The 24,000-nt window shown below is 45.2% G+C and overlaps 1 protein-coding gene across 1 annotated transcript in view; it reads left to right on the top strand.

Annotated features, from left to right (window-relative positions):
• Nucleotides 1-24,000, top strand: part of BLM (BLM RecQ like helicase) — an 81,469-nt gene that overhangs the window by 43,655 nt on the left and 13,814 nt on the right. The window contains exons 10-16 of the mRNA XM_077473492.1: nucleotides 1,099-1,212; nucleotides 3,248-3,346; nucleotides 3,565-3,713; nucleotides 9,340-9,446; nucleotides 10,424-10,584; nucleotides 12,213-12,408; nucleotides 14,032-14,222. Coding sequence (XP_077329618.1) covers nucleotides 1,099-1,212; nucleotides 3,248-3,346; nucleotides 3,565-3,713; nucleotides 9,340-9,446; nucleotides 10,424-10,584; nucleotides 12,213-12,408; nucleotides 14,032-14,222 — 1,017 coding nt within the window. The remainder of the gene's footprint in view (nucleotides 1-1,098; nucleotides 1,213-3,247; nucleotides 3,347-3,564; nucleotides 3,714-9,339; nucleotides 9,447-10,423; nucleotides 10,585-12,212; nucleotides 12,409-14,031; nucleotides 14,223-24,000) is intronic.

A 24,000-nucleotide genomic window follows, 5' to 3' on the forward strand; every position in this document is an offset into this window, starting at 1 on the left:
AGGGGTGCTTACAATGATCAACTTTTTATTTGTTTATGTGAAATCTTTATCCCAAAAGGAACAAAACTATTGCTGTTGCTGCTTAAAAAGTGCGAGTGGGAGTTTGGCTTTAATTTGTTCGTTTATTTAACCACTTCAGCTCCGGAAGATTTTTACCCCCTTCATGACCAGACCATTTTTTTTGCTATTTAGCACTGTGCTTTAACTGGTAATTGTGCAGTCATGCGAAACTGTAACTGTTACATTTATATAATTTTCTTCACGCAAATAGAGCTTTCTTTTGGTGCCATTTGATCTAATCTAGGTTTTATTTTTTTTTGATCTATAAAGAGAAAAAAAAGACTGAAAATGTAAAAAAAAAAAAATATATATATATTTTCTCATTTCTGTTATAAAACGTATCCAATCAAAAAAAAAAATCCAAAAATCAAATTTCTTCATAAATTGAGGTCAAAATGTATTCTGCTACATGTCTTTGGTAAAAAAAAAAAAACGCAATAGGCGTATATTGATTGGTTTGCCAAAAGTTATAGCATCTACAATGGAGGTGATCAGCTAACTATAGTGGGACTGCGATAGTGCGGTGGACAATCTGACATTAACAGACACTGGGTGGGAAACTAACTGGCACTGACATCAGCAGTGACACTAATACAGTGATCAGTGAAAATACTATACACTGTCACTGTACTAATGGCACTGGCTGGGAAGGGGTTAACCTCTCGAGTAATGAAGGGGATAAGCGTGTGCCTGTGCCTTACAAGTGTTAATTTGTGTATTATGTGCTGCTTTTTACTAAAAATCTTTGTTCTCTCTGTACAGAGCCCTGTGTTTGTCAACACAAGGCTCTGGGCTGTGATTGGCTCTGGGCTGTGATTGGCTCTGGGCTGTGATTGGCTCTGGGCTGTGATTGGCTCTGGGCTGTGATTGGCTCTGGGCTGTGATTGGCTCTGGGCTGTGATTGGACACTTTCCCAGCCAACTATGAATCATTGACTGGGACCTGCTGACAATGGTTTTGGGTGTAATACTGCTCTAATGAAGTACTTGGTATTGTGTAGTTCTGCAGTTTTACTGTTTTTTTTGTTTTTTTTCTCAGATTCCTGCCACTAATCTTACCGGGGATAAAACAGATTCAGAAGCCTCCAGCATTTACCTGCAGCTTTCTAAAAAAGATCCAATTATTAAACTTCTCTATGTTACTCCAGAAAAAGTAAGTTTCATTATACTGTACACAGGGGCCGGGACAAGAGGTGGGCAGGAAGGGCGCCTGCCCTGGGCACTGTGGTTTCACGTGAGGTGGTGGGGGGGGGGGGGATTTGTGTTGGAAAGGGGGATTTGGGGGGCAGCAGGGAGTAAGGATTGTTCTAGGAGGGGAAATTTTGGGGGTATGCTAAAATTTAAGGGGAGAAGGAATGGGGGGATGATTGGGGCGCTTTGTGCTTGAAGGAGGGATTTGCAGTGGGGTTATTGGGAGGGGCAATTTTAGGGGTAGATAATATGTGCTAGGAGGAGTGATTTTATTTTTTTGGGGGAGGTCAATTGAATTGGGGGGGATATGGGGAGTAAGATTTTTGCTGGGAGGGGGATTTCAGCGGGGGAACAGATTTGCACTGGGAGGAGGGGGAATTTTTGCTTAGGGGGTGAAAAAGATTAGTGCTCAGTTGTGTCATTCTTTAACCCCTTACGGATCGCCCGCCGTCATTATACGGCAGCACTTTGTAGAGTAGTATTATTGTTATGGCAACACCTAGCTGCCATAACCCCCGGTATCCTCTTCTTCAGCGGTCAGTCCTCTTTCAGATAAAAGTGGTCTCTGCTGCGGATTTGCTGCAAGATGACTTTTATCGGGAGAGGGGCCCCCCTCCCGCCACGCTCCGGTGGTCTCCGCCGCTTACCGGAACCGGCGGTAGCAGCGGAGACGATCGGGTCCTTTCCTCTGCTTGACCGGCTGCCGAGTGAGGTGAAGAATGGCCCCCACTCGACTCCATAGGTGGAAGCGACGTCAGTTGCCCAGTGCTCTTAAAGGAGATTTTTTTTTTTTTTTTTTATAGCATTGCAGGGTAAATATGAGATCTGAAGTTCTTTTTGACCCCCCCCCCCCCCCCCAGATCTCATATTTAAGAGGTCCTGTCATACTTTCCTGCCATAAGGAATCCTTCCAATCCGCCCATATAACCACCCACCCAGGTCAATCCAGCGCAGTCTGCCAACATGTACAAGATGCCTGTGTGCAGACGTGGACAGGCGGCACAGTGAGGCTGCTGCAAAAGGGGACTTGTACACCGCCTACATTTCTTGCCACTGGACTTTGGCACTTAATCCTGTACACATACGAGGAATAAAGTTTTATTTAAACGAAAAAAAAGATTCTGTAATAAAAAAATAAAAAATAATTTCCTTACTTTGCTGCCAATCTTTTACTGTGGTTATTTGTGGTAGGAGAGACCATCAGACGGTCAGTAAAAAATTGCTGCACATGTGCATTTTAATAGATAGTGCCACGGTCACTGCATTAGGAATAAGTATTTACATGCTTCCCCGACCTGAAGTTGGGAGAAGCACAATACAATGTGGACAGAGCAGGGCAGAGCACTTTACATATGTAGCGCTACCCCCTGAAGGAGCTGCTGTATTTAACTAGTTCCCCCCTGAACAGTCCAGAGATGGCTACCAGTCACACAAGCAAGAGTCCATTCACACCGCCTCCCTTAAACAGTTTTTAGGGGCGTCTTTCTAGGTTTATTGCTTGTAGAACTTGTAACAGAAGAGGGGTTGCGGTGATGTGGGATACTCCAGAAATGCTGACTTGTAACAGGGGGACACACTCCACTAGTTGCAACTTCCATGAATAGTCTTGAAACCGGTAACTCGGGGGAAGGCCTGACTTGAGACCCTGTAGGAGCAGTCTCAGAGCGAGAGCTACAGCTCGCCCTCAAAAGTAGAACGGCACAGAGTCGCTCACAATTTCCCATGCCAGCTGTACTCTTCCCGGCACTCTTTCCGCCTGCCAACCCGGCACTGTTTCCGTCTCCCCGATTTGCTGATGCTCAGGGGCCCTGTGCTTCAGCAAAATGGCTGCCTCCAGCAAGAAGAAATAGGAGCCATGCTGGAGGCAATTTACAGCACACACTAATCTTGGTAGCATAATGATCAATGTGGAATGTATGTTCCTTGCTAAAGAACATTATTTTTTTATCAAGTTTTTAAAGTTCCACTTTAATGTAAATATTTTACACATCTTCCAGGTCTGTGCAAGTGCCAGGCTTATCACCGTTATGGAAAACCTTTATGAGCGCAAATTGTTGGCACGGTTTGTCATTGACGAGGCTCACTGTGTCAGTCAGGTAATTTTATCTTGTCCTTTGTTGACCTCAGAGCTCTTTATATGAGTCTATATATTTATAAATTCTCTCTCTCTCTCTCTCTCTCTCTCTCTCCCCTCTCTCTCTCTCCCCTCTCTCTCTCTCCCCTCTCTCTCTCCCCTCTCTCTCTCTCCCCTCTCTCTCTCTCCCCTCTCTCTCTCTCCCTCCCCCTCTCTCTCTCCCCCCTCTCCCCCTCTCAGTGGGGTCACGATTTCCGCCCAGACTACAAGCGGTTGAACATGTTGCGTCAAAAGTTCCCTTCTATACCAATGATGGCGCTCACAGCAACTGCAAATCCCCGTGTCCAGAAGGACATTCTAAATCAACTGAAGATGTCAAAACCTCAGATGTAAGTCTGGTACAAGCGAACTTAGAATTTTAATTCGTGGAATGTGATGCTACATAGTATAGTCAAGTATTGAGCTAGAAGGCAGGTAGACGACGGCCATTAACCACTTACGGGGCCACCCTATAGCCATTGTACCTCCTGGTTTTAAATTGTAATAGTGGGTGTCACCTTAAATACGGGTGTAACATGTCCCAAAGGTGAGTTTAGCCTTGGCTCTCATATGCAATTCCCTTGCGATTTGAACAGCATCCGGCTTTCAATGGAGCCAGTTCACATATATGCGGGCTGGTTGTGGTGCGAATTCATAGTCGCATGCGTTTTCCAGTCTGGTTCAGGTGCGATTTCGGTGTTCAAATCCCACCTGAAACGCTGAATGGCAACCAACACGGACTCTACACCAAAACCGGACCCACATATACACTAAATTATCAAAAGTATTTGAATACCTGCTTATATATATATATATATATATATATATATATATATATATATATATATATATATATATATAGGCAGGCATTCCAATACCTTTGATAATTTAGTGTATATGTGGGTCCTGTATATATATATATATACACATTGAAATAGATAAGAACTACAATCTAGTTCAAGGTTATCTGCTGCTGTTTCTAATTATAAAGTATAAATGTGCATGCACATTAGAAGTAAACTCTCTCTGAGACACGTTCAGCTCGGTTACTTCTAACTTCTGGTTTTATTTCTGGGCGGTGTCAATATTTTATACAGAAAGATACGTCATTGCTGTGTCAGTCTAATAGGTACATCTCATTGGTTAAAATACAAGAGAAATGGAGAAACTTGATGCTTGAAGTTTATAACGGAGCCGGTAACCGGCTAGTATTCCTCCTCGCGCTGACAGCGCGAGGAGAAAAAAAAAAAGCCGATCACCGGCGGCCGTGATCGGGACATCAGTGCCCACAATCTGCCTCAAAGGTGCTGCACCCCAGTGCTGCCCATCAGTGCCCAGCAGTGCCACCTATCAGTGCCCATCAGTCCCATCTCTCAGTGGTACCTATCAGTGCCCATCCGTGCCACCCATCCGTGCCACTTATCCGTGCCACCCATCCGTGCCTTCTTATCTTTGCCCATCAGTGCCGCCTTATCTGTGCCCATCAGTGCCGCCTTATCTGTGCCTATTAGTGCCGCCTTAACTATGCCTATCAGTGCCCACCAGTGCAGCCCATCAGTGCCCACCAATGCAGCCCATCAGTGCCCATCAATGCAGCCTATCAGTGCCGCCTAATCAGCGCACTTCAATGAAGGAGAAAAATGACCCGTTTGCAAAATTTTATAACAAACTATTAAAACATGATTTTTTTTTTTTTTGCATTTTTTTTTGTTTGTTTAGCAAAAAATAAAACGCCGAGCTGTAACTAAATACCACCAAAAGAAAGCTCTATTTGTGGGAAAAAAATGATAAAAATTTCATTTGGGTACAGTGTTGTATGACCGCGCAATTGTCATTCAAAGTGCATCAGCGCTGAAAGCTGAAAATTGGTCTGGGACTGAGGGGGGTTTAAGTGCCCAGTAAGCAAGTGGTTAAAGCTCAGGTGCTCTGAGGATATTTTGTTGATGGTTTTGTGAACCGCTTCCCAAAAGGTCAGGATTAAGGGGCAGGGCCACCATATATGGAGCATCGAGCCCTCATCCCGTTTGCATCTCCAGCATTTTTCTGAGATTGTGGGGGGAAATTTGTGTAGGATAGAGGGGGTCCTGTACCATCTGGATAAGATTTTATAGCTACATTCCTGAGTGGCTACATTTAGAGACCCTTTGTGTGCGTAAATATGTATTTTCTCCCATTGTTCTCCGGATATTGAGATATCAAGGTCTCTTTCCCAATTTTTACATGTTTTGTTGGATAAGTCTGGTGCCCCTTAATAGTGAGTTATATATGATTGAGAGAATGTGTCTGTGTGGAATTTTTTTTTGGTACAGAGGTCTTCGTTAGGGGTTGCGTCCAAAGATGTGTTGTCTGTTTGTTGGTCAGGAAGTGTCTAATTTGAATATAGGTCCAATGGGGTATTCGGAAGGGTGTTATAGTGTCATGGAGGTATTCTCTAGAGAGTATTTTCCCATATTTAAAGAAATGTTTGGTAAGGATTTCCTTATGTGGCCAATTATGTTTAAGAAAGTTTCTTTCTAATCCTGGTGGGAAGTCAGGGTTGTTTCTCAGAGGAGTGAGAGGGCCGTACCAGGGAGTAGAGTTCTTGGATTTGAATGTGTTGTTAAAGATTTCTAATGTGGGTCCAACTAGGGGATGTGTTTTGATGTAATTAGAGTGATGTTTAGGGTGGATCCATGGAAGTGATTTGATTGTTGAGGTAAACTGAGATTGTTCTAACGTCACCCAGTCCTTTACAGATTGATGAATGTTCCAATCAACTATACGCGTTAAGAGTGTTGCTTGGTGGTATTTCCTAAGATCCGGGAGAGCTATACCACCCTTGTGTTTAGGGAGGTTTAATTTGGCAAACTTTATTCTGGGGGTTTTGTCCCTCCATATAAACAGGGAGCACGCCTTACGGAAGGCTGTAAAAAAGGATATTGGCACTCTGATGGGGATAGTTTGCATAACATATAGGTATCTAGGGAGGATTGTCATTTTTATCAGCGAGGCTCTGCCAAACCACGAGATATTTAGGGCGTTCCATCTTCTCAGGTCCTCTTGAGTTTCTTTTAGAATGGGTAGAAATCTTAGGGGATTTCAATGCCCAAATAAGTGATGCTCTTTTCAGCCCAGGTAAATGGGTGATTTTTCTTGCAGAGTTCTACTGAACTTGGCTGCAGTGTAATATTAAGAGCGTTTGACTTGGAATGGTTTATTTTTAGATTGGAGAGAAGATGGAAATGTTCCAGGTCTTTGAGGAGATTAGGTAAGGACGTGTGTGGTTCCAATAAGAAAAGGAGCATATTGTCAGCGAATGCTGCAACTTTATAGGTGTTATTTTGAATCTCTATTCCTTTTGATATTATTTGCTCTGATTTTATTTAGTAGCGGTTCTAGAGTGAGAACAAATAGGAGTGGGAAAAGTGGGCATCCTTGTCTGGTGCCATTTCGTAAATTGAAGGCGTTCGATAGGTGGTTATTTACGCGAACTGGTGCAGTCGGATTGGAGTATAGTGCCTTGACGTAAGATCTCATTTGGGGTAAGATTCCTATATGATTCAATACTGCGTCTATGAAATCCCATGCCACCCTATCGAACGCCTTCTCTGCATCGAGGGAGAGAAAGAATCCTTGTTTTTGTTTTGAGGTTAACCAGTGAATAATGTTCAAAGCTTTGGTCGTATTATCTCTTCCCTCTCTGCCAGGTATAAAGCCCACTTGATCTAGTGTTATTAGGGATGTTAGTAAAGGTAGGATTCTGTTTGCTAAAATTTTCACGTATAGCTTTACATCTACGTTGATTAAGGAAATCGGCCTGTAATTTGTGACCTGGGTTACGTCCTTGCCTTCTTTGGGTATTACAGTTTTATATGTGCTTCTAGTAGTTGTTTAGGGGGATGTTTTTCAGTACGTAATGATTGAAAAGTTTTCAGAATTCGTGGTTTTAATATTTCAATGAAAGTCTTGTAATATTGTAGGGGTAATCCATCAGGGCCTGGGGCTTTTCCTATTTTCATCTCTTTTATAGCTTTGTCTAGTTCTGTGCCAGAAATCGGTTCTTCGAGTTTTTGGGCTGTTGCATCTGAGATTCGGGGTGGACTATATTTACCTAGAAAGTCTTGAATAAGGTTAGCTCTTAGGTCTGAGTTTTGCGGGCTTTTGGGATTGGAAGGGATATTGTAAAGAGACTGATAGTAGAGTTCGAATTGTTTTGCGATCTCCTCATTTGAGGATTGTAATTTGCCTTGTTTGTCCATTATCTGATGGATTGTTGCTGAGATTTTGTACTGCTTTAGCGAGCAGTCTCCCACTCTTGTTTCCTTGCTCGTAGTATATCTTGTGTCTCAAGATATATTGCCTTTTTGGTTTTAACATTTAATTCATCTGCGAGCAGTTTTCTCGCGTTTTGTAAGCTCCTCAAATTTTGAGACTGCAATAGTTTTTTTATGCGTTTTTTTTCTAGATTGTGGATGTGAGCTATCAATGAATTTATTTTGGCTTGTTTTTCCTTCTTTATTTTGGCTAGTTTTTTTTATAAATTCTCCTCTAATAACACATTTGTGTGCCTTCCACTTTGTGATTGATGAGGTTTCACCATTATCATTCCGTGCAAAGTAATCTTTTAATATTTCATTGAACTCTGAAATATCTTTGGGGTCTTTCAGTATGGAGGTGTTCAGTCTCCATGTTTTGGTGCTAGTGTTTTTCTCTGGGAAGGTTATTGTCATGGTGATTGTGTGATGGTCTGATATAGTCATTGGTTCGATGGTGCTGTTGTTCAGGAGGGATAAGTCTGATTGTGTTATAAAAAAGTAATCGATTCTTGAATACTTCTGGTGAACATTGGAAAAGAATGTAAAGTCCTTGGATTGGGGGTTGAGGGTCCTTCAGGAGTCGTGTAACATAAGGTTTTGTAACTGGATTTTAATTTGTTTTAATGCTCTATACGGGAGGCTCGACGCTCCATTTGAAGTGTCTATTGTGGGGTTTAGCGTGATGTTGAAGTCCCCCCAGTATGATAATTCCTGACGCAAAGGTCGTTAATAGGTCTTTGATTCTACGAAAAAAGGCTACCTGCTTAGAATTTGGAGCATGTATATTAGCAATAGTTATAGGGTGGTGTCCTAGTTTACCTTTTAGAAATATAAATCTACCTCCAGGATCTGTCATAGTGTCTTGGAGTTGGAATGGTGTCTGTCTGGAAACCAAAATCGAGACCCCTTTTGTTTTCCCTTCGGGGTTTGTGGCATGGTAAGCAAATGGGAATCTTTTGTCTTGTAGTTTTGGGGCTTTTTCGGATTTAAAATGTGTTTCTTGGATTCAAATGATATTTGCTTTGTGTTTGTGAAGGAGTTTGGTTCTTTTTTCAGGTATGTTAAGTCCTTTGGCATTAATTGAGAGAAGTTTAATCATTAGTGGAGTGGATGTTTGTTTATAGTTAGTCATCTTAGAGTTTAGATGTACAGTTCTAGATAAGTAGGTAATTTTATCAAGGGGGAAGGGGTAGGGGTGAGTGATTGGGGTGAGTGATTGGGGTGAGTGATTGGGGTGAGTGATTGGGGTTGGACCGGGGGTAGAGAATAGACCTGCTAGTCTCACGACATAAACTTTTATGGCGTCCCAGTCTTAGTACATAAGGTTCAATATTGAGTTGGCCTTCTCATCCAAAATCACTGCCTGACCTTACAAATGCACTTCTGGAACAATGGTCAAACATTCCCTTAGACAATAGACATTCCTCCTAAACCTTGTGGACGGTCTTCCCAGAAGAGTTGAAGCTGTTATGCAAAGGGTGGGCCAACTCAATATTGAACCCTACAGACTAAGACTGGGATGCCATTAAAGCTCATGTGCGTGTAAAGGCAGGTGTCCCAATACTTTTGGTAATATAGTATATGTGAACACAGTCTTTCATTTTATTATTATTATTTTTTTTTTTTTTAATGGATCTGCTGAAGCGAATTACTACAGTAACTGACATTTATTTTATTTCAGATTTTCAATGAGTTTTAACAGAAGCAACCTGAAGTACGAAGTGTTGCCGAAAAAACCCAAAAAGGTAGCCCAGGACTGTGTGGAGTGGATTAAGAAGCATCATCCTAGTAAGTGTGACGTGTCGGAACAATCAAATTTCCTCAAAATGAGTCATCAGTGGTTCCACCTTTCTCCATTTGGTCCGTGCTCTGCTAGTAGTACTTCTCTCCAGCCTGACCGGGCAGCCCTTTCTACAATCGTGGATCTTGGGCTTTTCTGTCTCTTCCTCTTGGACTTGTGTTGCCCATATTTGTTTTTTCTTGGGCCTAGGCTGCCGATGGCATTGTTTTCTGATGTTGACCTTTATCAGTTTTACTCCCATTTTGGTAGTGTGTTTTTTATTTTTTTATTTTTTTTTTATTTTTTTACTTCTGTTATTTTGGTGGATTGTTGGTTGGGTCTCCAGTTCTCACTGACGGGGACCCATTTCTCCTTCTGTCATTTACCCCAGGAAGTGTTTTTCTCTGTCCTTCTCTGCAACATCAGGTTTATCCTCTGTCTTTCCCTCGGTCATGGCAGTTCCTCTGCCTTGCAGAGGGCTTCTCCTTATCTACCCTTGATTTGGAACTTTGTCTCTAAAGCCCCATACACACTATCAGATTTTCTGCTGATTTTTTTGTCTTCGGATTTACCAAAACCATGTAGTAGAAGGTCCGGCCTGATTGCACACACATTGAAACTCCTAAAGTTTGACCTCCTATTATATGGTTTTGGTAAATCTGAAGGAAAAAAATCAGCAGTAAATCTGATGGTGTATGGGGCTTAACATGGTCCTCTAAATTTTGTTGGCCCTGGACTGCATTTGGTTTCCCAACTATATTACAGTTCTGGTATCCTTCAGTGGGAAATAGACACTAAGTTTTTTTTTTTTTAGTTTTTTTTTTGTTTTTATTTATCTTTTTGCTTACCCTTAAACAGGGGGGATGGCTGGTGCATCAGCTGATTATGATCATGATATAACTGTGTGTGATGTCTTTTGCTGTGCCCAATGTCGGAGAGCATATAATATATAGTTTGCATAATTCTGGACCATTTTAACTTCCAGATGAGTCTGGGATCATTTACTGCCTGTCCCGACACGAGTGTGATACTACAGCTGAGACTCTTCAGAGGCAAGGATTGGCAGCTCTGGCTTACCATGCTGGGCTCAGTGACTCGAATAGAGACTATGTACAGCATAAGTGGATTAATCAGGATGGCTGCCAGGTATGAATAACTACTAGGTCGTTGTTTGCAATGACCTCTTCAATGGTGGAAAAAGAAAATGGTTTGAGACTTTATATGAGGTAATAACATAGTAAGGCCAACTGCCTCCATCCCTATCTATGTGAAGAAAAGAAAAATTGTGACTTTGTATGAAGCCCGCAAAAAAAGTCAGATTTATTGGATGAAAAAATAGTATATTAGTTGAGTAATAATGGGCTGCATATTAAAATACAAGTGTGTGTGTGTGTGTGTGTATGTGTATATATATATATATATATTTATATTATATTCTACACAATAAAGTACTTTGCCACATGCTTGTAGACAGTACATTTTTATATGTACTGTCTACAATCATGTGACAACCTACCTTAATATATATGTAGGTTGTCACATGATTGTAGACAGCAGTACATATTAAAATGTACTGTCTACAATCTTGTGTCAGTCTACCCTAGTGTGTGTGTGTGTGTGTGTGTATGTGTATATATATATATATATATATATATATATATATATATATATATATATATATATATATATATATATATATATATATATATATATATATATATATATATATATATATTTTATGAATTATATTTCAATATGCAGCCCATTATTACTATCAACTAATATACTACGTTTTCATCCAATAAATCTGACTTTTTTTTGCATGCTTCATACAAAGTCACAATTTTTCTCTACAATTGATATTCATCTTTTTTTTTTAATTTTCTTTTTTAATTTTTTTTTATGCTCCTATATATGTTAGAGGAACTGCAGTCTGCTCACGTGATTTGTAATAAAATACATCTTTGCCACTCTGAAGCTTTCCTCCGACCACTTTGCATATTATTTTATATATACTGTGATTCTGTACTTGCCAAACATGCTGCAGAAATCTCTCTCCACTGAGTCTGGCTGCAGCCATTTTAACTGTGGGCAGCTGAAGCTGCTGCCTGTTCACTTCCTGGATTTACACAGACCCACAAGAGGCACACCTTCAGCTCTGCAGCTTTCATTGGCCCTCCTATGACTCATCCCCCTTCCCTTCCTGGCAAACTCTGAGAGAGAGCTGTGCATGATGTCTTAAGCCTAGGTTTCTTACCAGACTAGAATTTTTTTTTTTACTATCCAAAGTTACAACAACACGACAGAAGATTTAATAAAAATATACTTGCCTCCCACTGTGCAGCTCATTTTGGGACAGAGTTGCCTCAAACCTCATCTTCTAGGGTCCCCCGGCGATCTCCCAAGCGGGTTACCTTGCAGGCACACTCCCAAGTCCAGCATTTGCGTCCACAGACACAAATGCCGGACTCGGCCCGGCGCCCGCATCATTGGAATTGATTGACAGCAGCGGGAGCCGCTGCTATCAATTTATCCAATCAAGAGCCGGGACCCCGTGGAGAGAGGGACAGCGCGTCCCCGCCAAGGAGATGAAGGGGCTCAGGTAAGTAAAATGGGGGCTGGGCGGGGGGCTTGTGACTGACAGGTGTATTTTCACCTTAATGCATAGGATTCATTAAGGTGAAAAAATACGAAGGTTTACAACCCCTTTTAATAAGTGTCAGTTGGTTTCCTTGAAATGAATTGGATATCTATTCCTTTGTTTTGTTGTGTAGGTAATCTGTGCTACAATTGCATTCGGGATGGGTATCGACAAGCCAGATGTGAGATATGTCATTCATGCTTCCCTGCCCAAATCTGTGGAGGGATATTACCAAGAGTCTGGCAGAGCCGGTCGGGATGGTGAAATGTCCCACTGCCTGCTTTTCTACAGCTACAGTGATGTGACCAGAATCCGAAGGCTCATTCAGAGTAAGTCTTTGCTGTTTTATATAGCATGATTTATAGTCCGGTATACAGGCTGAATTGAGCCACCTGCGGTTTTTTTTTTCTGTTTTTTAACAAATGCAAAATCCTAATACATTTTTTATGAAGAGGTTCAGTCTTTCAGGGAGCCGTATTTTTAGGTCTTGCAATATCCAGTATGTATTGTGTTTCAAAGGTCTTCTATTAGAATCTCTAAACACACAAACAAAAATACCCTAAGGGTCCTTTCACACTGGCTTGTCCAATTGACTGACTCGGCTAGCTCAGCATTGGGTCGATCTGTTGATCCCCACTGAGCAGGCGGATGACAGGTCCATCTCTTCTCACTGTGCAGAGATTGACCTGTCAGAGTCCCGCTCTCCTCTATTTGGGAGATCAGATGAAAACGGACCACCTGTCAGTTTTCATCCGATCAGCCAGAGGGATGGAAAATAGGACTTCCATCTGTCTGGATTTGGCAGAGAGGATCGCATAGCAGCGGAGATCGACGGACATGTTGCTGCTGACATCCGCCGCTCCATAGGAGTGAATGGAGGCTCCGATCAGGTGCACCTGAAAAACGGACTCAGTTTTTCAGGCGCACCTTGATCGGAGCCTCCATTCACTCCTGTGGAGCAGCAACATGTCCGTCGACCTCCGCTGCTATGCGATCCTGTTCGGACCGCCCCCGTGAAAGGGGCCTGAGTCACTAATTTTGGTGATGGGATTCTGAGAGTGAAGCTCTCATATTTGATGGACTTTCCTTGCATTTAAATTTCTTTGTTTTTGAAGAATTCCTTTTTGAAACCAGCAGAATGAAGATCTCTCACTCCTTTCAAATTTAGCGTATTTTTTCGATCCATAGGGCGCACCTAGGTTTTAGAGGAGGAAAACAATAAAAAATATATTCTCAACCAAATGGTGTACTAAAATATTTACCAGTGCCATTGAAATGCAGCCTGACCCGTGCCAAAGAAATGTAGCCTTTTACCAGTGCCATAAATGCAGCTTTACCTGACATCATCACATCCACCAGGCTGATCGGCAGCTCTCCCATTTAGGGGGGGGGGGGGGGGGGTCTCTGTGCTGAGCACTTCACGAATCATACATCATACACAGGACTTGTATGCTTTGACACACTTCATTAATACGCTTGATGTTTTGATTTAAAGGATATGTTCACTTTAGTAACCTGTTACATGTTACACCCATATAGCAAAGGAGCTAGTGAGCGCTCTTAGTTTATTGATCTTCCTGGACTTCATTTGCTGCCTGCCTGTGCAGGGGGTACAGGCAGACAGCTGTACTGAGAGTCTTCAGGGGCCTGACATTGCACCCTTAATCTGCTGATCGTGGGTGCATTGCTACAGACTATTAAAAATAAATAAATGCACATTTTTTTTAACCTGCTAAAGTGCATTTATTGATTTTTAAAAGGTGTTGTGGCGCTGCAATTTTTCTTGTGTTTATAAGGCATATACATATATCTCCGACCCCCCTTTGCAAATGGCCTGTAAATTGCTAGTGCGGACATAATTTGATATGATAAATGTAAATGTTGCTGAGTTGAAACCAGATGGTAGATCTAAAAAAAAATACATAAGTGGCTTTTTATGTGTTCTTTGGTAGTGGAGAAGGATGGGAACCATCATACTAAGCAGACGCACTTCAACAACCTGTACAGCATGGTGCATTACTGCGAGAACGTCCTGGAATGTCGCCGGATGCAGCTTCTTGCTTACTTCGGAGAGACGACATTTAACCCTAAATTCTGCAAAGAGAATCCTCGAGTGGCATGTGACAACTGTTGCAGGACAACGGTGAGATAATACAACAGATTTTCCACAGTAGATTTTTGTATTATTTGAGGTACAGGCCAGCTTAGCTGCTGGTAGAATATGCAACTAACGCTGGGCACACGCTGTCTGAAAATCGTCCGGTTCAGCAGGAATCAGCTGACATTCGGTGGGTGTGTACAGTAGCCTGTCTAACAAACCACTTTTGATGGAGGGGCATTTTGTAAAATCGGCATGCGATCAATGCTTGCTACCAATGGGGGGGGGGGGGGGGTTGTTGGGCGTCCCCTTGTTGGAATAAAAAGGCACAGCATGGGAGATCGTTGCATCAACATTGCTTGTGTTTGGTATGGCAATCTGTCAGGTATTTTTCGTTCAGCCCGCTGGGTTGAAAAAATAAATAAATTAATCGAGCTGTGTGTTAAATGAGCGGGCTGTAGGCTTTGTACATGCGCCCTTGTTTTTCCACTTGCAGTGTAGTTGATGGTCATTTTAGTAGCTCACCGTGCAATGGGAGAAATAGATCACATTGGCCAACATTGATATCTCCAGTATACATTATTATTATTATTTATTATTATTATTCAGGATTTTTATAGCACCAACAGTTTGTGCAGCACTTACCAAAATGAAGGCAGACGTTTGATTCCTCTTGTACCAAATTGTAATGTAACTGAGGGCCCTGCTCATTGGAGCTTACAATCTAGGAGGGAGGATCAATTGATACAAAAGGTAAATGAGCTGATGGAGAAAGTAAAACAGTGTATTAGAAGCAGCATAGGATAGATTAGGGGACAGTTCCCAAGGATGGGAGAATCTCTGGGGAAATCCCGGAGGTGAGCATGGGAGGAGGTGATGGGAGCTAGAGAGCAGGAAGTCTTGGGAGGACTGAAGAGGAAGGCTTGGTTGGTATTTTGGGACTAGGTTAGTGATGTCGCTGTGGGCAGAGTTATGGATGGCTTTGTAAATTATTGTTAGTACTTCAGATTTTATTGGTTGGGTGAGTGGAAGCCAGTGGAGGGATTGGCAGAGAGGGGTGGAGGACACTGAATGGTTGGTAAGGTGGATGAGACTTGCAGCGGCATTCATTATGGACTGAAGGGGGGATAGTCTATGTAAAGGTAATCCAATGAGGAGGGAGTTGCAGTAGTCGAGGCGAGAGATGACCAGGGAGTGAATTAGAAGCTTGGTGGTGTCATTGGTTAAAAGGGGCGTATTCTGGAGATGTTGTGGAGGCTAAGGGGCATGATTTGCACAGGGATTGGATGTTGGCCTGAAAGGGCAGTTCAGAGTCTAAGGTTACCCCTAGCACCCTGGCATGTGGGGACGGACTGATAGTTGTGCCAATAATCTTGACAGAAGCAGGGGAAGGGGCACATCAGGAGAAAATATTAAGAGTTCGGTTTTAGATTCAGTTTTGAGGACGTGGTTTGACATCCAGGCTGATATGTCTGTTAGTAAATCGGTGATGTGTGAGGAGACTGATGGGGTGAGCCGAGGGGCAGAGAGATAGATTTGGGTGTCCTCAGCATATAAATGGTAGTGAAAGCCATGGGAGGTTATCAGCTGACCCAGGGAGGACGTGTAGATTAGGAATAGTAGAGGTCCAAGGACAGAACCTTGGAGGACCCCAACGGGAAGAGGAGTTGTGACACTGAAGGTGTGATGAGATAGGTAAGATTTGACCCAACGGAGAGTGCAGCTCTGGAGACCAAGCAAATTTAATTTTTGAGGAGGTCAACTGTATCAAAGGCAGCAGAGAGGTCCAAGAGTAATGCCCCGTACACACGTTCCGATTATCGGACCACAAAAGTCGCTTTCGGACAGATCGTTCGATAATTTGATCGTTAGTACGCAGCTTTCGACAGCCGATCACGACAGTCCGTCCAACTAAATCCGAAGGAACAAACAGGAAAACTTTGGTCGGATGACAGCCCATCGTACGACAGTCGTGTAGTCAGTACAGTATGCGTCCGATAAAAGTCATTAGACAAACACCACGCATGTTCGGAAACATGAAAATAAACCAGAAGGACACACAGGTCACACGTTTTTGACATCATTTAAAATACGTAGCTACGCACGACGGAAGATTTTTCCAGAATCGTACGACAAAAGTCTTACACACATTTTGCACTGTTGTATTCAATCTTAGTTGTATACAACAAAATGTGAACGATCGGTCTTACGATAATCGGAACGTGTGTACGGGGCATAAGGCTGCATTCACACCTGAGCGTAGCGTGTTTGAACGTTTTTACCGGCCTTTTGTCGCGCGACAATGATCGTTTTGTCACACTACAACGCGCGACAACGAGCACTTTGTCACACTACAACGCGCGACAATGAGCGCTTTGTCACACTACAACGCGCGACAATGAGCGCTTTGTCACACTACAACGCGCGACAATGAGCGCTTTGTCACACTACAACGCGCGACAATGAGCGCTTTGTCACACTACAACGCGCGACAATGAGCGCTTTGTCACACTACAACGCGCGACAATGAGCGCTTTGTCACACTACAACGCGCGACAATGAGCGCTTTGTCACACTACAACGCGCGACAATGAGCGCTTTGTCACACTACAACGCGCGACAATGAGCGCTTTGTCACACTACAACGCGCGACAATGAGCGCTTTGTCACACTACAACGCGCGACAATGAGCGCTTTGTCACACTACAACGCGCGACAATGAGCGCTTTGTCACACTACAACGCGCGACAATGAGCGCTTTGTCACACTACAACGCGCGACAATGAGCGCTTTGTCACACTACAACGCGCGACAATGAGCGCTTTGTCACACTACAACGCGCGACAATGAGCGCTTTGTCACACTACAACGCGCGACAATGAGCGCTTTGTCACACTACAACGCGCGACAATGAGCGCTTTGTCACACTACAACGCGCGACAATGAGCGCTTTGTCACACTACAACGCGCGACAATGAGCGCTTTGTCACACTACAACGCGCGACAATGAGCGCTTTGTCACACTACAACGCGCGACAATGAGCGCTTTGTCACACTACAACGCGCGACAACGAGCGCTTTGTCACACTACAACGCGCGCTTTGTCACACTACAACGCGCGCTTTGTCACACTACAACGCACGACAACGCGCGCTTTGTCACACTACAACGCGCGCTTTGTCACACTACAACGCGCGACAACGAGCGCTTTGTCACACTACAACGCGCGACAACGAGCGTTTTTTAACGTCGGCGGTTTTTTTTCAGCCAATAGGAAAAATATTTTTCATCTGCTTATTTTTTCTTGAGCAGATACAGCGTCAAAACGCCCGTAGAAACGCTCGTTGTCGCGCTAAACGCTCGAATCGAGCGTTTCCATTCGTTTCTATGGGAATGAAAACGCCCAAATCAGCCCAATTCGCGCGACAAAAAAGGGCCCGGAACTTGTTTGAGCTTCAGGCGTAGGGCTTCAGGCGACATGGAGTGGAGATGTGAACCATCTCCATTGAGAATAATGGATTTTTTCCCCTCCAGCGTTTTGTAGCTTCAGGCGTAGGGCTACAAAACGTTCAGGTGTGAACGGGCTGTAAGAGTACAGAATAATGACCGTTGGTTTTGGTTGTTAGTAAGTCGTTTGTGAGTTTTAGGAGAGCAGTTTCTGTGGAATGCTGTGGATGAAATCCAGACTGAAGGATCAAGAAGGTTATTCTCAATTTGGTCGCTCAGTTGGTTGTAGACTAAACATTCAAGTGATTTGGAGGCAAAAGGGAAGGGAGTAAGGAGATGGGTCTTAGGTTGTTTTTTTTTTTACATTTTTTATTTAATAGTATGCGACATACAATGCAGAGGCAACTTCACAGAATGCATAAAACAGACAGTTACAAACAAACAATACCAAAACATGGGTGTCAGAGCCAGTGGCAAGAAAACCTGGGAGTACAAGACATAAACAGCTGTGAAGACTATTCGAGAGGAGATTAATGTTCCCCCTCGTGTAGGAGCTTCTTCTACATAAGATATCTTCAGCACCAGCCCCGACACCCTCGAAGAAAAGTAGAGTTGAGAAAAGGGAAAAGGGGGGAGAGCAGAACAGGGGGTGAAATAGCAGAGATGGAAGAGGATAGGTAGGGGGGTAATGTGGAAAAGGCGGGGTTTCCCCTCGGGGAGCAAAAGACCCCTTCGGCTCACCATTACAGCGGCCAGCCGAAGTGTGGGACACCTGTCTCCAGGGGTCTTCATGAGTTTATTGAATCTCACTGAGGTATTCCCCAGAAAAGCGATACTGGGTCCAGTAGAACCATCTGTTCCTATGTTCCTCTGATTTATCCCTTATTGTGGCAGTAAGGTCCTCCATGCGTTCGATATCATTTACCCTTGCGAACCACTGTGTCACCGTTGGAGCTGATTGCTGCTTCCACTGACTCGGGATGCAGGCCCTGGCCGCATTAAGGAGATGTTTAAGTAAGGACTTGTGATAACGCTTCTTCGACATAGGGGTTAAGTTGAGGAGTACCGCCGCGGGATCATTGTCCAGAGAAATATCTGTAAACTTGTGTATGAGTCTCAGAACAGGTTGCCAGAAGGTTTGGAGTGTAGGGCAGTCCCAAAAAATGTGTAGAATGGTACCAGCTTGTTGCCCACAGCGCCAACATCGGTCAGAATGACCGGGGAATATTTTGGCTAACACCGCTGGTGTACGATACCAGCGTGTGATCAACTTATATGACATCTCCTGGTATTTACTGCAGAGTGACGACTTATGGGCGAAAAAGAGTATCCTATCCCTTTGTGTTGCGGAGAATGTAGTTCGCAGATCCCTCTCCCACTTTGCCAAAAATGGCGGATCAGTGGAGGATTGTGCTTCAGTCAGAAATTGGTAGGATCTAGAGAGGGACCCACGAACTGGGCCAACCTCCAGACAAAGGTCTTCAAATGGATGGAGCTGTCTAGAAAAGAGCAAGTGGTTAGGCAGTGATCCAAAAAAGTGGGCGAGCTGTCTAGCTCTCCAACTATCTAATGTAACTGGTATTTGTTCTTGCAATATGGTCCCCGTGGAAATCCAGCCCGTGGGTTCCAGAAACAGAGCAGCTCTCAGGATTCCCGTCGGGGCCCCCCCGGTAAAGGCCCGGTCTCGCAGTCCCGGGGGAAATCCGGGATGCCCGAAAATCGGGGTCATTGGGGACGGGAAGCTAGTCCGGCGAGATAGGCGGAAAAAACGCTCCGTCTCAGCTAAAGTGGGGCCAATTAACGGGTGAGTAGTCACGCCGGGCCCAAGAGGCCTCCCCGCCCAAGGCAGCCCGGCCAGCGGAGCCTGCGCCATCTCCCTCTCCAGTTTAACCCACAACTTCAGTTCCTCATGTCGACACCAGTCGACCACGTGTGTCATGTGCGTCGCTGTGTAATATAAAGCCGGGTCCGGAAAGCCAATACCTCCCCTCAATTTCGGGCGCACTAGCATCGCCCTACCAATACGCGGGTGTTTGCCGCGCCATAGGAACTGGATAAAAATGAAGCGAACCGCATGAAAGAAAGACTGGGGTATTTTAATAGGTAGGGCTTGTAGTAGGTACAGAAGTCTAGGCATCGCCTTCATCTTCAGCACATTACAGCGTCCGAACCAGGACAGAGCCAGTGGGTCCCAAGTTTTAAGGTCCATCGCAAGCGTCGTCAAAAGGGGTCGGAAATTCAGGGAAAAAATATCCTTGGAGGTGGCTGGTATTTTGGTGCCTAAATATTGTATAGACCGGGAGGCCCATTTAAATGGGAAAAATGGTCGCAGACCCGCCAGTGTGCGGTCCGACACTGAGACATTCAGAGCTTCTGATTTCTGAAGATTGACCTTAAACTTGGATAAGGAACCATATCGTGTTAATTCGCGCAGCAACGACGGCAGGGACGTTATTGGTTTTGTGATAAAAAATAAGAGGTCATCCGCGTACGCGGCCACTTTGTGGTGGTAACAATCCGACTGAACCCCGCATACATTGGGGTTATCCCTTATGTGCCTGAGAAACGGCTCCAAGGAGAGGACGAAAAGAAGGGGGGAAAGTGGGCATCCCTGTCGGGTCCCATTTGAGATCTCAAAAGGTTTCGAATCCATCCCGTTAACCCGGACCGTGGCCATAGGACTAGAGTATAGAGCTGCTATCCAGTCCATTATCGGTTTAGGCATACCAAAGGACCACAACACTTCTTGTAGAAACCCCCAGTCCACCCTGTCAAATGCCTTTTCGGCGTCAGTGGACAGGAGTATGAGTGGGGTGCCTGATCTCTTCGCCATCTCTATGACGTTAAGCGTCCGAACGGTATTGTCCCTTGCTTCTCTGGACTGTATAAAGCCCACTTGGTCTAAAGCTACCAGGTGTGGCATAAAACCACTGAGCCTGGAAGCTAAAATTTTCGTAAGGAGCTTAATGTCACAGTTCAGCAGAGAGATGGGCCTGTAACTGGCGCACAACAGCGGGTCCTTTCCAGGTTTAGGGATCACCGAGATAGATGCCCGTAGCATGTCTGGAGGGACGCTATGCCCATTCAGAATAGCGTTGAAGGCTTTAATAAGTTGGGGGGCCAACTGCGTTTGAAAAGTTTTATAATACGGAAGCGCAAATCCATCCGGTCCCGGGGCCTTCCCCGGCTGAGTATCGGCAATGGCCGCTGCCAATTCCTCTATGCGAATAGGTTGGGATAGTAGTTCTCGGTCCGTCTCTGAAAGCGCAGGTAAGTTGGCTTCCCTGAGATATTCCTGTATATCGGAGATAGTGGGGGCGGTAACTGCCTGGGACCGGTCCAGATTGTAAAGCCTAGCATAGAACTCACGAAAAGTCGCTGCTAGGTCAGGAGTCGCATGTACCCTGGACCCAGTCGGCGTTGATAATACAGGAACATACGTTTGCGCTCGCTTCACCCTGAGTGCATTGGCCAACAGGCGGCCACACTTATCCCCATACTCATAAAACGCTCTTCTAGCCTTGAGTAGGGTGTGCTTCGCCTGATATAGGGAATGGTTCCTGATGGCCTCCCTGGTCTGGAGCAGCTCTGCTTCCAGCACAGGATCAGAGCTCGTTTTGTGCCTCTGTTCCTGCCGATGGAGCTTCATTAGCAGGTCTGTCAGGGTTTTAGCACAGCGTTGCTTTGCCGCGTGCCCTAATTTAATAAGGATCCCCCTGATGAAGCATTTATGGGCCGCCCAGACAAGAAGAGGGTTAGACACTGAGCCGACATTATCGGCAAAGTAGGCCAGTAATTCTGCTGCAATCTCCGCCGCCCCATCGGGGTCCTTAAGGAGCGTTTCATTCAGACGCCAAAGTGGTGTCCTCTCATGTAAATGCGGCATCGTAAGCTCCAGAAGGACCGGCGCATGGTCAGAGAGCGTTATCTGGCCAATCGAAGCTTTAGAGGCGAGGGGGATGGTGGAATGCTGAATTAGAAAAAAATCGATCCTGGAGTAGGATCCGTGAGTGGGAGAGTAAAAAGTGAAGTCCCTATCTTGCGGATGGAAAATCCTCCAGATATCCACCAACTGATGGCTATGGAGCAATCCTTTCAGGTAGCGACGCGCATTATGGGGCAGAGATGATGATTGTACCGAGGAGTCTTTAGAGGGATCCAGAGTCAGGTTAAAGTCCCCACCCACAATAAGTGTGCCTTCACGGAACGTCTCGAGTGTGGACAGAAAAGTTCCCAAAGCCTGGGCTTGATTCGTATTCGGCAGATAGTAGTTCGCAAGAGTAAACGTGTGAGAGTCTATTGCTCCTTTCACTAGTAGGAACCTGCCCTCCGGATCTTGAAGTTCTGCTAGATACTGCCAGTGTAGTGATTTGGAGATTAAAATGCTCGTCCCCTTGGATTTGGATGAGGCAGAGGGACTATGGTAAGCCACTGGAAATTGCTTGTTAGTGAGCTTCGGTACCTTGTCTGCCCGAAAATGTGTCTCTTGGAGAAAGACTATGTGTGCCCTCTGTCTCCAAAGTTCGGTCAGACAGCTGGATCGCTTCTCCGGGGAATTAAGCCCCTTAAAGTTCCAAGAGAGAAATTTCAGGGCCATGGCAGCGGAGTGCTCGCTCCCCGAGAGGGGGGGTGGGGACGGGGAATGGGGGGGAGAGGAGGGGGGGAGGGGGGTGGACAAAGGTCAAGGGCTAGGACGCCACTAAGCGTCAAATAAGAGCTGGGTGGAAGTGGAGATAGAAAGAGGGGGGAAAAAAAAGGAAGGACTATCAAAGGATGTATCTCCAGTCAGGAGAACTATTGCCACCAGGGCAGAGTGTACCTAAGGTGGGAGGTGTTAAGGCACGGTCAAGCGCGGAGCCCCGGCCATTGGGACCCCCACAGCAGCAGCAGACAATAAACAGAAAAACAGTAAACATAAGATTAAATGACATCACCAACATGGCATGTAATACATTCAACTGATAATCTCACACAGGGAAACCAGGTGCATCCCGCAGGGATGTCGAAAGTAACTAACCCCTTACCCGGTAACGGTTATCATAAGCCCCAGTGTTGGGTCCAACAAGCCCGTAGTCCCAAGGAAAGTGTGACAAAATATGTGGCGGGTGTTAACTCGTGCCCTCCCCCGGGCCCCCCTAAACTCTGGTCAACAGGACCCTGCCCACCCACCCCGTCCCTGTGCCCGCCCCTCCCCCAAAAAGGAAGAAAAAAAAATAAAATAAAAGAAAAAAAGAGGAGGGGGGGAGGGTTGTAGAAAGGGGAGGACTTCTATTACAGATAATGTAATCCATAGAGGAAAGGAGCACCTCGCTCGCTAAACAACATGTTTGGTGTTAGGTGGGGCTCTGGGCGAAAACCATGCAAGGAAGTACCCCCTCTGACCAAAGCAGAAGGCGTAAGGACCCCTGCTTGAAGTTACCACTACATGCCCAGCCCCATCGTAACGTACCCGGCAGGTTCCAAAAATAATAACAATAACAACCAAAAAGTGGGGGGGGGGAGAGAGGGGGAAACCCAGGAGGTGCAGGGGAGAGAAACAACTACTAATCCCAGCTCCCCCAGGTCCAAAGGGGCAGGAGGCGTTCAAGTCCAACTGGGAGTCTGGATGAGCTCTCCCGTCGGGAAAGTCAGGCTTGCAGCAAGCTGGGCCCGATCACCGAGGACGAGCAAATAGTCTCAGGCAACACTGTACAGAAAAATAAAGAAATGTTGAAAAAAAACAGTCTGGTATGACCGGCAAGGGGGGACATCAGGGTACCTGGTTTCCTAGAGTCAGGGGGCCTGTCCCCGCGGCTCTCGTGCTAGGCCTCTTCGCCCACGATGTCCGGCTCTAGCTCCCCGTTGTCCCCCAGCGGCAGGGCGCTGGTGCACACTCGGTGGAGCGTTCAGCAGAAGCCAGTTGAGCACAGCAATTGGGTCCATCGCGGCAAAAGCAAACAGGTGCGGTAGCTCCGAGGGATGGCGTAGAGCAAAGGTCTCCGTCCCTTTACGTATTATCAGATGAAACGGGTGACCCCACTTGTAGGTGAGGCCTTTCTCGCTGATGCCGTCCAAGATGGGTTTGAGCGCCCGCCTCATCAGAAGGGTGCGACGGGAAATATCCGGGAGCAGATGTATAGCTGCGCCGTCAAACTCCAGCACTCCTACCCGCCAAGCCTGTCTCAGGATGTCTTCTTTGAGAGTAAATGAATGCAGGCAGCAAAGGACGTCTCTGGGTCTATCTGGCAAGTTAGCGTTAGGGCCCAGAGTCCTGTGAACTCGATCTAGAGTAATAGCTGTGTCCGGTGGTCGGTCCAGGTACCGATTAAAGACAGCGGTCACTGTCGACCGAAGGTCAGACTGCTGGATAGACTCTGGGATACCTCGCAGGCGGATA

The sequence above is a fragment of the Lithobates pipiens genome, unplaced genomic scaffold (genome assembly GCF_037356315.1).
Source record: "Lithobates pipiens isolate NorthernLeopardFrog02 unplaced genomic scaffold, aLitPip1_a1.2 Scaffold_8, whole genome shotgun sequence".
Classification (NCBI taxonomy): domain Eukaryota; kingdom Metazoa; phylum Chordata; class Amphibia; order Anura; family Ranidae; genus Lithobates; species Lithobates pipiens.